The 12,325-nt window shown below is 34.1% G+C and overlaps 1 protein-coding gene across 1 annotated transcript; it reads left to right on the top strand.

The window, feature by feature from the left end:
- Positions 1-606: 606 nt before the first annotated feature.
- Positions 607-6,144, top strand: LOC127834984 (uncharacterized). Its single transcript, XM_052361155.1, has 4 exons — positions 607-1,354; positions 3,702-3,833; positions 4,472-4,620; positions 5,144-6,144. Exons 1-4 carry the CDS (start codon positions 1,323-1,325, stop codon positions 5,299-5,301), a joined length of 471 nt encoding a protein of 156 aa, XP_052217115.1. The 5' UTR covers positions 607-1,322; the 3' UTR covers positions 5,302-6,144.
- Positions 6,145-12,325: the final 6,181 nt, after the last annotated feature.

A 12,325-nucleotide genomic window follows, 5' to 3' on the forward strand; every position in this document is an offset into this window, starting at 1 on the left:
ATTGTTTGACCCACTCATATATGTATTCAAAACGTTATGAACTGTTGCACATGTAGGTTCTTGGAGCTAAAAATAGATTTCACATGAGGAGAAAGTAAAAGTAAAAACGCAATGATCAGGGGTTAAATCTTTGGTTAATGTCCCAGGGGTATTCAAATAGTGGTAAAAGTAATGCTCCTGGGGTCAAAATTAGCCCTGCCCTGGGGATTAATAATTTCGCTTATATGTGTAAAGTGAAAGCTAAGAAATCTTTAAAAGTGCAAGGCCACCAAGGGAGTGTCTTGTTATCTCCCACCAAAGGCGGAGTCTGTCAGTCCGTCTGTCTCTAAACCTGTTAGGGCTATACCATAAACTATATAAAATATCAACATGAAACTTCATAGGTGTATAGATATCAATGAGGAGAAGTGTAATTCACAAGAACCGTAACCCTAAACTTTCTTTAATAGAAGTTATTGCATTTTGTTTGTTTTTATTTTATGTTACTTTTCAGGGCTGTAACTCAAGTACCATGCATGACATATTGATATTAATGAGGAGAAGTGCCATGCTTAAGAACCAAAACCTTTCACTTTCTTAATTAAAGGTGAACTGTCGATTTTATAACGAAAAATGCATTTTTATAAATATGTATATTCTAAAACGAGTGGAATCATCAAGAGCTATGGCAAAAAATGTTACGATACTTAAAATCGATGTTTTTGTTTACCGTAAACCGCCCGGGTATTTCCGCCACCTATTTTGGTTGTGACGTCACAGGCACTCAACGCGCATGAATCGGAAACTCGTCCATTGTTATTACGAATCGAAGCGTGAACACTTCGCGCTTAATGTCAAATTTGACACTCAATAGATCTATCACGTTAGCGAAAATAATTCTTTTACACAAGTTTTATTGAAATCGTGTGCTTTTTTCTGTATTTTTTGCATGACAATCGTTATTCCATATGGTTCAGTGTGTTGCTTTCGGGTGCAAAGAACGTGAGGAAAAGGGAAAGAAGGTTTTTTTCCGTTTTCCGAAGGATGATGTTACTTGTAAGAAATGGATAAAGGCAGTAAATTCCAGGAGAGTAATCGATGGGAGACTGGTTGATTTCAAACCGAGTATGGCATCTAGATTGTGCTTGAAACATTTTGACGACAGTTGTGTTTTTCATCCTCCAAGTGTTATGGCTACAGTACTGTTGGAATGGAGTTAAAGCTCAAGCTCAAAGCTGGTGCAATTCCAACGATATTTCCGGAAACAGAGGCATACAAAGCTTCAAAGAAAGCTCCACTAAATCCCAACGACCTTGGACCAGGGAAGCACAACCGAGCGAAGTATGGCGCCTATTCTAAAAGGAACCAGAAACCGGTAATTATGTTTCTAATGACTAATCTATGCTTGTTTATTTTGATATGAATTCACAGTGCTAAATAATTTTAGTCTGATTAGTCAGCATATTATTACAAATGATTTCAAGACATTTGTATTAAAAAATGCGTTGACATCTGGTTAGAAAATAATGCACAATAGTCTCGGATGCAAGTTTATTTCAAATACTGGTCAGGCTAATACAAAGGAGAGGAAGCTGTACTGTAGAAATATTGGGATGTCACCCTTTATGTACCAGTCCCCTTATGTTTGACCTATAGACTATAGTATTCTCACACATTGTTTTGTCAAACATTTGAATCCGCAAACAACTTATAAGTATTTCTTCACAGTATTAACCATGCATTATATTTAAATAAATTATATTTTATCAATAACATAAAGGTGGTCTTATAAGCGCAGTGGTTGATATGTGTCCTTCTCAGCTAGGTGACCTGAGCTCAAGGCCATTCCCTGTATAGTGTTGAGTAATGTCAGAGCTGTTGATGGTCAACATACAGGATGGATTAGGTTTTTCTGGATAATGAGCCTTCCACTCAGAACACATCCGCAAAAAATGGACATCTTTCTGTACCAAGTAGCTGGGAAATGCAGCTTATATGATAATTCCAATTTCATCCACACTTTAAAAGTCTAGTCAATTTATAAGGAATGCTGAGGCACACATGGGTTCGATCATGTACAGCCTTATGCCCAGTATGGATATGCCTTATTATTTTACCTTTTAATATATATTTTTCAAAATTTTCTTATATTTTGTATGCATGTATGAATTAATGGCTTAGTGACAAACAATTAATTAAAACACTTCTCTTATTAATAAGGAAAAATAGGTTAATCAGTGGAACAGCTTTAAAACTGACAAGAACATTCCATTTGATAAATAAATAAGACTAGCTAACTCACCAAAAATATTCAAAGTATAAAAATAATATTGAGCTTATTTCAATTACATTTCCATAAGATAAGAAAGTATGAGAGAATCAAAGTGCTGGTAAAGCAATTATTATTTAAACTTTCTTATACTGATATATTGAACAAAATAAAAAAAAGTACTGTCTATTACACAGATGATTAAAAGACATTGTAAAAGTAAATTAGAATAGTATTAATAAAAATATAAATAGTATTTACTAACACCATTCAGAATGCTGTATTGAATTATTCAGATAAAAATGTAAATTGAGAAGGGTTTTGTGCATGGACTGTAATTATTTGTACAATTTATTATTTCTTAAACAATGAACAGCTTGGCATTTCTCTGAAATAATATTCTCTAGATTCAATAAATATAACAAAGCACATGATTGCTTCTTAGTTTCTTAAGTTTCAAGAATGTCCATGGTTACCAGTCAAATTGACACCAGTTACCAGTGTTGTGTATTAATCCATACAGAACTGCCATCAGTGTCTTGGAGTTTATGGCTATTTGGTTGTTGGATAGCGCCTTATCTTTGGATATATCACAAGATTATGGTAGAACACAGTATGGTTTCAAGATAAAAGATTATTCCTAGCCCAATTAAATCAACAAACAATCATAAAATGTATTACTATCAGACCAGTGCCCTAGCTTAGCTAACCAAGGGGTGCAGTTCCAAGTCCCACCCAAGGTCTCACTATGCCCTACACCATGCTCTTGTGTGGATTTTATCATATGATTATAAAGGAAGTTGTATTTATCAATAAATTAATATAAAAGTTCAAACTGAAACTAGTTTTATTTATAATAGAAATTGTGTTTTCAATTAACAATCATGCTATTAGAAATATTTACTTAGTAATTATAATGAAACACATGCTTTTATATTAAAATTATGCAAATGAGATAATATGGCTTTGTGCACTGAAGAGCTCTTTTAAGAATTAGCACCCTTCAATTTCAAAATCCGAAAAGGAAACTGATCAGACTATCCCCACTACCACTAAAAGGCTAATGATTGCAATATATCTGTCGCGTTCTGAGAAAACTAGGCATAATGCCTGAGCGTTAAGTGTCGTCCCATATTAGCCTGTGCAGTCCGCACAGGCTGATTAGGGACAACACTTTCCGTCTTAACAAGATTTTCAGTAAGAAGGGACTCCCTTAAAACAAAAAATACCATTCCAGCGGAAAGTGTCGTCCCTGATTAGTCTGTGCGGACTGAACAGGCTAATCTGGGACAACACTTTACGCACCTGCATTATGCCCAGTTTCTCACAGTGCGACACATTATTTCAAAGTTCAATAGCATAGTTTGGCTTATATTAAGTGATATAAACATTTGTGTAATTCTGTCATTATTCTGTGTGAATTTATAAAAAGTATCATGACAATTATTTGTAGGACCCATATTCATCATGTGTGGAAGTGCCAGATGTCTGTGAAGAAATGTCTTGTGAACAGTCGCCTGTTCGGATCAGTGATCCTGAATCACATTTTGATAATGTGTATTCGCAGTCATCACAGACATCTGAGGTTCGTAATAATGTCAATTAATAATTAGTTTGTTTAACAATCTACAAACAATGTCAATTATTAACAAGTGTGTTTAATTATTTCCAAACAGCCTGTTTTTTTTATGTGATAGGAGTTACATATTTACATTGGCTTGAAAAAAATCCTCAAATCTTGTGATATAGTTTTTATTCTTTATTTTCTGTTTCTATACATGGGGAAACTTTCTATTTTTTATGCTCCCAAAGGGTTGCATATAGTTTTTGAACTGTCCATCAGTTCATCCGTCTGTCAGTCTGTTAGTCCGTTCGAAAACTTTAAAATTGGTCATAACTTTAGCAATATTGAAGATAGCAACTTGATAATTGGCATGCATGTGTATCTTACAGAGCTGCACATTTTGAGTGGTGAAAGGTCAAGGTCAAGGCTATCCTTCAAGGTCAAATGTCAAATATATGCTTCAAAGTGGCGCAGCAGGGGGCATTGTGTTTTTCTGAAAAATTCAAAATGTTCATCATTTCAGACGGTTGTATTTCGGCCAACAGAACATAAGGGATTCACTGTCAAACCACAGGTAAAGGACAAAAGTGTTGGGGTCTCTGTTGTGTGTCTCAGTTCATATTGAAATTCATTTAAATAATGTTACTTTAAAATTGCAGACTACATCTTGCTGCTTTGCATTCCGTGGCAAATGCAAACCGCAAGCAGGCTGAGACCAGACAGGGGGGGAAAAGATACAGACTCTCCTATCCTAAGTACAAGGCTGGACACCATGTGGTTAAAGCAGTTAAAGAGAATTGCACTTATGGTAATGTATTCATAATGAATTTTATTGTATAAATAACAACCACAGATAGCAATGTATTCATAATGAATTTTATTGTATAAATAACAACCACAGATAGCAATATTGAATTATCTTGTTGAAGAATTTTGTTTTTGCACATAAAAAATACATTACCGCTTACAGAAATCACCTGAACTTGTCCAATATGTTGAAACAAAATTTAGAAATTATGATTCTAAAATCTGGTGATTATTCTGAATGTAAAACAACATTAAATGTATTTGCATTTTGAACTTGTTGAGTTTTTAGAATAATCTTGATACAAGTCTCTTTTTCTGAACAGATAGTGAAATTATCTAAGATATCAAAATAAATACATGAGTTTACATGCAATCTTTTATCAAAATGTTTGGTTTCTTAAAGCAATAGATTTCTGTAATACATGGTTGAAGACAACAATACAAAAAACATTCATTGTATATTATTCTCTAATAAGAAGGAACAATTTATCAATAATTATAATTTATTTTAATATAACTTTCAGACTATGTTGATGAAGTAATGGCAGAGCTGCTTAGGATGAAAGAGGAGTACAAGAGCGATGCCAATGCAAGGGCTGCCTCTGGCAACATTCTGTTTTCACTGCCACCCCTGTCTTCATCTGCAAACAGAATCCTGAAGTCAGAGGCTGTGCAGAAGTGAGAACCATCGTTCGCGATTTAATTAGCGAACAGGGATGGAAATTAGTGGTTGCCCGTTTTGTTGTATAGTTATCTATTACTTTTAAAGATGTACATAGTACTGGGCGCGTTAAGGCTTACGATGGGAAACCAAAAAACTATAGATGGTTGTCCATGTGGGCAACCGACTGTAAAACGTTAGTTTCCATCCCTGGCGAAGCAAAATCCAATGTATGAGTCGGACGGAAATCTCTGGCGAATGGCTGCCACAGCGCATGACGGAAGAGGTCGTCAGTCCTTCTTGCTCAGACGGTGCCAAATCCAACGAGCCAGTCTTCTATATGCAATGTATCTGTATACTCTGAAGTTATAAATGTATAAGGATACCATTATGATAAATATTAGTATGTTTAGTAAAACAAAGGTACTTTTCAACTTGACAATTACACAAGCCATGCTGTAGCAGATTCTTACTTAAGTTTACAGTTTAGCAAACTTATTCAGCTTGAATATAATATTATATAATATATATTTTACTGAAAATATGTCAGAAATCAGATTTTGTAAGCAACTTCACATCATGTTGTAGCAGGTTGTTATTGTAGTGTACTTTTGAAAAAATTAAACAGCTTGTATTTATATTTTTATTTCAAATGTTGAAAAATAATAATGAACTGGCATTTGTAAGTAACCAAAAATCATTGTGTAGCAAATTGATACTTCATTTTACAATTAGATAACCCAGTCATCTTGTATACACGCGTATTTTAATGTTGATTAAAATTGTTGTCTTTTTTATGTTATTTTTATTATTTGTATCAAAACATATTTACAGTATGAAATACAAATGACAAGTTCACACAAATGTCTACAGTGTATTTTCTTTACAAACAATCTGTCCTGGTTTCATAAACATTTTTAATAATTAATGACAACTTACTCATGTATTGGTTCTTCATCACCGATGGGACCATTTACATCAAGGAACTCATAAAACGAAACTTCAATGACATCTGGATGGAGACAGTTAGCTTTGAAGCCAGTATGCTCAGGTATGCACTTTACCCCTGCCTCGTCCATCCTTTCCATCAGCTCTGGGTATTCTGTGCAGCATTTGCACTCAATCTGCACACGATATGGTGTGTAACATGAACATGCACACCTGAAAATAAAAGAAATACGTCGAATTGCAATACAAACATTCCTTCCTAATCAGAACAGGTTCAAGTATTCGTTCTAATTTATAATAATTAGACCATACAACCTAGTCATATTCAACAAGCGTGTACTGTAGAATAACAATCAAAGAATAATTATTTTTTTTTGCCGACACCTGCATGTAACAAAATTATATATTTACCAATCCGTATTCCCAACACGATGGTCGTCTTGGGCATCGGCAAAATTTTCCTCGCTGTCCGAGTCAGAATCAGAAAAATCTGATTGACTGTCACTAAATTCTGGCTCATACATATACGGTTGAACGGAAAACTCATCGTTATCGCTATCATCTTCCATTTTTCAACAATTTTTTAACTAAAGTTGCAAGATATAATTTATCCGAAGCCATTTATAATGCCGGCTCGTAATTGAGTCGTTATTGAGTGCCTGTGACGTCACTTCCGGTTTGAATGAAAATGGCGAGAACATCGGAATGTGTGAAAAATCGCGACTTTGTTCTATTCGTTCTCGCTAATAACACCGTATTTGAAATGAAGTGAGGTGCGAAATAGTTTAGATATGCACTAAATTCGATAAATAAAGGTGTTTTACGGGTTTTTAAAACCGTGGCAGGTAAACTTTAAATAAGAGTAATTGCCCTTTGTTGTTTTTGTATGATGGGAATTTCAGGGCTAAATTTCAGATACGATACAACATTTCATCATGAAACTTCATGTGTATGTAGAAAGCAATTGGAATTAGTGCCATGCACAATAATCATAACCCTATACTTTATTAACTAAGAGTTATTGCCCTTTGTTGTTTTTTTATGATGTAATTGACAAGGCTGTATCTCAGATACCCTACAAGATTTCAACACGAAACTTCGTAAAGATATCAATAAGGAGAATTTCAATGCATAAAAACAATTACCCCTACACTTATTTATTTTAATGATAATACCGTAAATCAAAGGCTTTTCACCGGTCCATAAACACACTTTATTTGGCGGGGGATATCAATTCAACAAATTTGCTTGTTGATGTTTCAGATCGATAACCACAACGACCTGCTCTCAATCGAGACTCGCTTGGACCTGATGAAGGCAAAACGGTCACTGCCGTACGAGAAAAATATTGGACACTATTGTATTGAAGTGATACAGATTTTCTAAGGTTGAAATCGTTTCTAACATTGTAGACGCCTAAGTACATTCTTGCAGTAACCATACAAATATATATATACGCAAATCTTCATCTTTTTGCAAATGGTCATGAACATCAAAGTGTGCTAGTGCACTATACGTGTGCGCTACACTAAATAATAAACATGAGTAATCATATTGCTTTATTTCTGTGTGACCATTGTGAGTCAAAGAAATGTAGTAAGCGTCTCGCTGTACATGCATTTCATTTTATTTTACGTGAAAGAGCATTTAACTTTTTTTCTAAACAAATTCATATGACAAACACTTTATAAAGGAAAGTTTATTATGCTCAAGATATTGAAAGAGGTATTCAGTAACACACAACTATCGAGATTAACTAGCTAAACATATTAACAATAACAATTTGCATAAAACATAAACAATAACAGAAATGTGTCTAAAAATTAAACATAGACATGATTTGTCCTAAAGAAAGATATTCGGCCTTTTTCCGATTTTTGAACACAAAAAATATATACAGCTTGACAGAAATGATAAGTTACGTGTTTCTGGGATTCATGATTTTCGCTCCCTACCTATTCACGAGACTTCTCGAACAATATATTATTCGGACAAATCATTATTCATAATTAATACTTTTACCGTGAATAACGCGATCAAATAACACTCAATATTACAGTTATTGAAAATAACCTAAATACTGCAATACTAAAAAATAAATCATGAAGTGTCAAATTAATATTGTTAGAAATTAATAGCAAGCGCAAATGGAAATTATTGCAAACCAGACACATGTAGTAAGGTCTAGTTTTTGACGATGCTGCGAAGTATAATGGCAACCTTTGTAAAAGACCGAGCCAGTCCGATTGAGATAGCTCGATTATTCTAATCGGCATACCTCGCTGATTATCATTGATAAAGGTATAGGAAGCTCAGCTATAAATAGGACAGCATATTCTGGGAAAAGATTTAATAATAGTTTGAAAACGTTAATTTTAAATCAGTCATATTCAATCCATTATATGTTTATAGATCAATGAAACAACTATGCATTTTCTGTATTGTATTTGACATTTGTCGTGATTCAGTAAATAAATTGCGAATTAAAACGTGTATAATTAACTTTCAACGCGATCATGAGTGTAAATAAAACGAATTATTTCGAATCTGCCATTTGTAAACGTTGTAGCGACTATGGTATATAAACAGCATAATAGCCGTATCATGTCTGTGATTCTCGCACTTCTGCGTGCTTTCTCATTTTGCATTTTTAATAAACTTTTCAAACATAAATTACAGAGCCACATCAGTGCACATACTATGTTTGACAATTCATTCGTTTGTTGGAAATTGTTTGCTGTTTTAAACACATATTAGGTCATATCGCGGAGATTTAGTTAACCTTACCATGTGTTCATGGGCGAACTCACGTATTCAAGTGCTCTTACGACTATGTGCTCATACCCACTTTCGATCGGAAATCATCATGAAATTATTGCCGTTCTTAACGAACAAACATGCCTAAGCTTATTGAGTCAGAGAAAAAGAAAAATAATCAAAAGAGAAAAAGTATATGATCATGCACATGGGATTGTGAAATCACGTCCGTACACATAGTATCATTAACTTAGGAAAGGAAACAACGAAATATTAAGTTTGGTATGATATACATGTGAAATTAAAGAGCATGGTGTAATTAAAGAGCATGTCAAGTTTTGAATTTATATGCTGAAACGTAATGTTATAACCCACACACGTTTTACTGTAACAGACAGTTTTTTAATATAAGTAGTACAGAAAATACACGTCGAATACCTTTTTTAAGATATTTCTTGTTATATTTGATCGAGAATGTAACCCGCCTCCCAGTTTCGCTGAAAGGATCAAGTTCTCCACGGGTACTACTTCCCCGTACCCCCAATTTTTTTTGTACCCTTCATTTTTCGTAACCAATTTTTTTTTCGTACCCAAATTTTTTCCTACCCAAATTTTTTTTCGAAACCAAGTCATTTTACGTACTTATTTGTTTTGGCATTATTTTTGTACCCAAACTTTTCGTACCCATTTTTTTCCTACCCAAAATTTTCGTACCCACATACACAATTGTGGTAATGTAGATATACTTAAATAGAAGCTTTTATATCAATCCTCTTCAAAAGCATCGTCACACCAGTACTGTCAGTACTTTGATTTAACAATAGCTTATATGTTTCTTTTGTATTGAAAACCTGTCATTTAATCACCTGATTACATGTCGACGAATAAAAAGTGTATTAAAAAGTGAAACTTCGGCTTCACCCGCAGAAGAGAAACCTTATTGTAGCACGTTGTAAGGAACCAATTGCCAAAAGGCGCAAAACAGCTTAAAAGCACGAGACACAACAATTTTACTAAACAAAACAAATATAAAGGTGCCCTTAAAAATATGTCTACTAAATCGTTCAACGCGACCACATTTAAAATAAATTAAAACACAAGGTCAATGCGTACAGACGCGCGCTTTCTTTGTTCGAGGTTCTTAACTCGCCAGCTAGATTTGCGGTTCGGAAAGTTACAACATGCGATACAATTTGTTGAATCAAATGTCCCATTATCTTTTTAGACATATCTTTTCCCATGCGCTCATAGTGACTTCAGTAAAATGACAAAGAAAATAAATTAAAACATCCTATCCTCTTAAACTGAAAGGGTTACGATTAAATAGTTGGTGTTCGACATTGTATAGTGTCATGTACTAAGTTTGTTCAAATAATGTTCATTGCAAAATTGAAACGACGTTGACTGTGTATTGTTTTTGTATAAAAGTGTTTTGGTTTCTGAGAACAAATATTTCCTGCTGATAATTACATGCGATCATTAAAATCGTTCGCAAATGTTTTTACATCACGAATATATGTCTATAATTTGCTTTTACATGTTTTTAAAATAGCTTATGTAAATTTAATGTTCAACAGTTATTGGTACACATAACACCATTTCTGTAAGTTTGCATTGCCGAAAACATAAAAATTATCGCAATTCTATTGACAATAAATGTTTCCGTCGTATGTAATTATTAGAACAAATTAAGGTCAAAGCCTAGCTTAGACAGCTACGCCAAAACTAACAAAATGGATTTATAACATTATGAAAGCTTGATTTTAAATTCAGACTGAATACCAAGCCATTGGCATACAAGAAGCATATGCTCGTTGACATTGCAATATACAGAATAACTACCTCATACGTGTAAAATGAAGCATTGTATCGAAGTTACAGTTGCTGACAGTAGTGAATAGTTTGCTTTGGTATATACATTCAAAAGTTAGCTTACTGTTTTTTTGTTTTGACGAGAACATGTATTACCTAAATATATGTTGTTTCATCTCATTACATTCACAAACTTAATTAAACATGCGAGGACCTTTTAATATAAAATAAATATACTGTATTTAATATAAGGACAATAACTTATTTTGAAGTTTCTTACAAATACAAAAATTAAAGAATATAACTATTCGCTGTGTCCTAATAAGTGATCGATCGTATTAGAAAAAAGACAACAATAAGAATCAGCTTTATCAAAGAAAGCAACGTTCTTTGAGAAATTACAACGCCAGCAATCAACATTGGTGTAAACGTTATCTTAAACAACGTCAACAAAAAGAAGAAAAACGATTAGCAAAATAAAGATCGGTATACATGTATATATATATATATGGGCCGTACTCTGTGAAAATGGGGTTTAATGCATTTGCGTAAAATGTTGTCCCAGATTATCCTGTGCAGTCCGCAAAGGCTAATCAAGGATGACACTTTCCGCTATAATGGTATATTTCGTTTCAAGAAAGTCTCTTCTTAGCACAAATCAAGTTTTTGCGGAAAGTGTCGTCCCTGATAAGCCTGTGTGGACTGCACAGGCTAATCTGGGACGACACTTTACGCACATGCATTAAACACTTTTTTCACTGAGCACGGCTAATATATTATTCGGAAATGTCGTTCAGAAATCACACCGGATGAACAACATGCCCTGCATGCCGATATTACATTGAATCCTAAATGCTATCAAATAAACCGATATTACTCGTAATATAGAATATTGGTTACACAACAGCGTAGATACACAATTTATTACATCGTCAAGTGTGCTTTTCGAAAGTTTCTCAGACTGCAGTACAGTGTGATCTTTTAAAATAGCATTCCGCAACAAAACGTTACTAACACTGGAGGTCAAAATGCCGATGCTGTGTTCATTTACGAAACCTGACCTTCGCTCGTTTGTCGGCAACCGGCGCCGAAAAATCTGAAATACACACATTGAGTTGTCGTGTTATTCTACAGAAAGCAATTAGAAATACAAGCTATTTAAACTTATTTGAATGGAGCACTTACTTTTGAAACACTCGAATATTGTCTATCACACGAAAAATGGACATTATGCAAACGAAAACTATCACAAAGCCATGGCTATTTGAAGGATTGACTCAAATCACTTGGCCAAGACGCTACTTGCGCTCAATTGGTCATTTTCGACTCAGGTACTACTTAAAGTATTCCGGATAATATTAAGTATACCACAAAGTAACCGGTGTAAGGAAAATATACTAAAAAGTACCCAGAAGTATGGCCAGGTGTCTTTAATGTTAGTTTCCGTACCCGAGGTACATTGTTCTATACTTAAGAGTACCCTGGGTTTTTAGAAGTACCACCTGAGCCTAAAACGACCAAATGAGCA

This window comes from Dreissena polymorpha, chromosome 6 (assembly GCF_020536995.1).
Source record: "Dreissena polymorpha isolate Duluth1 chromosome 6, UMN_Dpol_1.0, whole genome shotgun sequence".
Taxonomy (NCBI): Eukaryota; Metazoa; Mollusca; class Bivalvia; order Myida; family Dreissenidae; genus Dreissena; species Dreissena polymorpha.

What these genes read in the sequence shown, in the direction of transcription:
- LOC127834984 (XM_052361155.1), top strand. Translation starts at nt 1,323, where the DNA reads ATGGCGCCTATTCTAAAAGGAACCAGAAACCG. An exon ending in CTAAAAGGAACCAGAAACCG is followed by an intron (nt 1,355 to 3,701) that starts GTAATTATGTTT and finishes AATTATTTGTAG; the next exon opens with GACCCATATTCATCATGTGT. An exon ending in TAAAGAGAATTGCACTTATG is followed by an intron (nt 4,621 to 5,143) that starts GTAATGTATTCA and finishes TATAACTTTCAG; the next exon opens with ACTATGTTGATGAAGTAATG.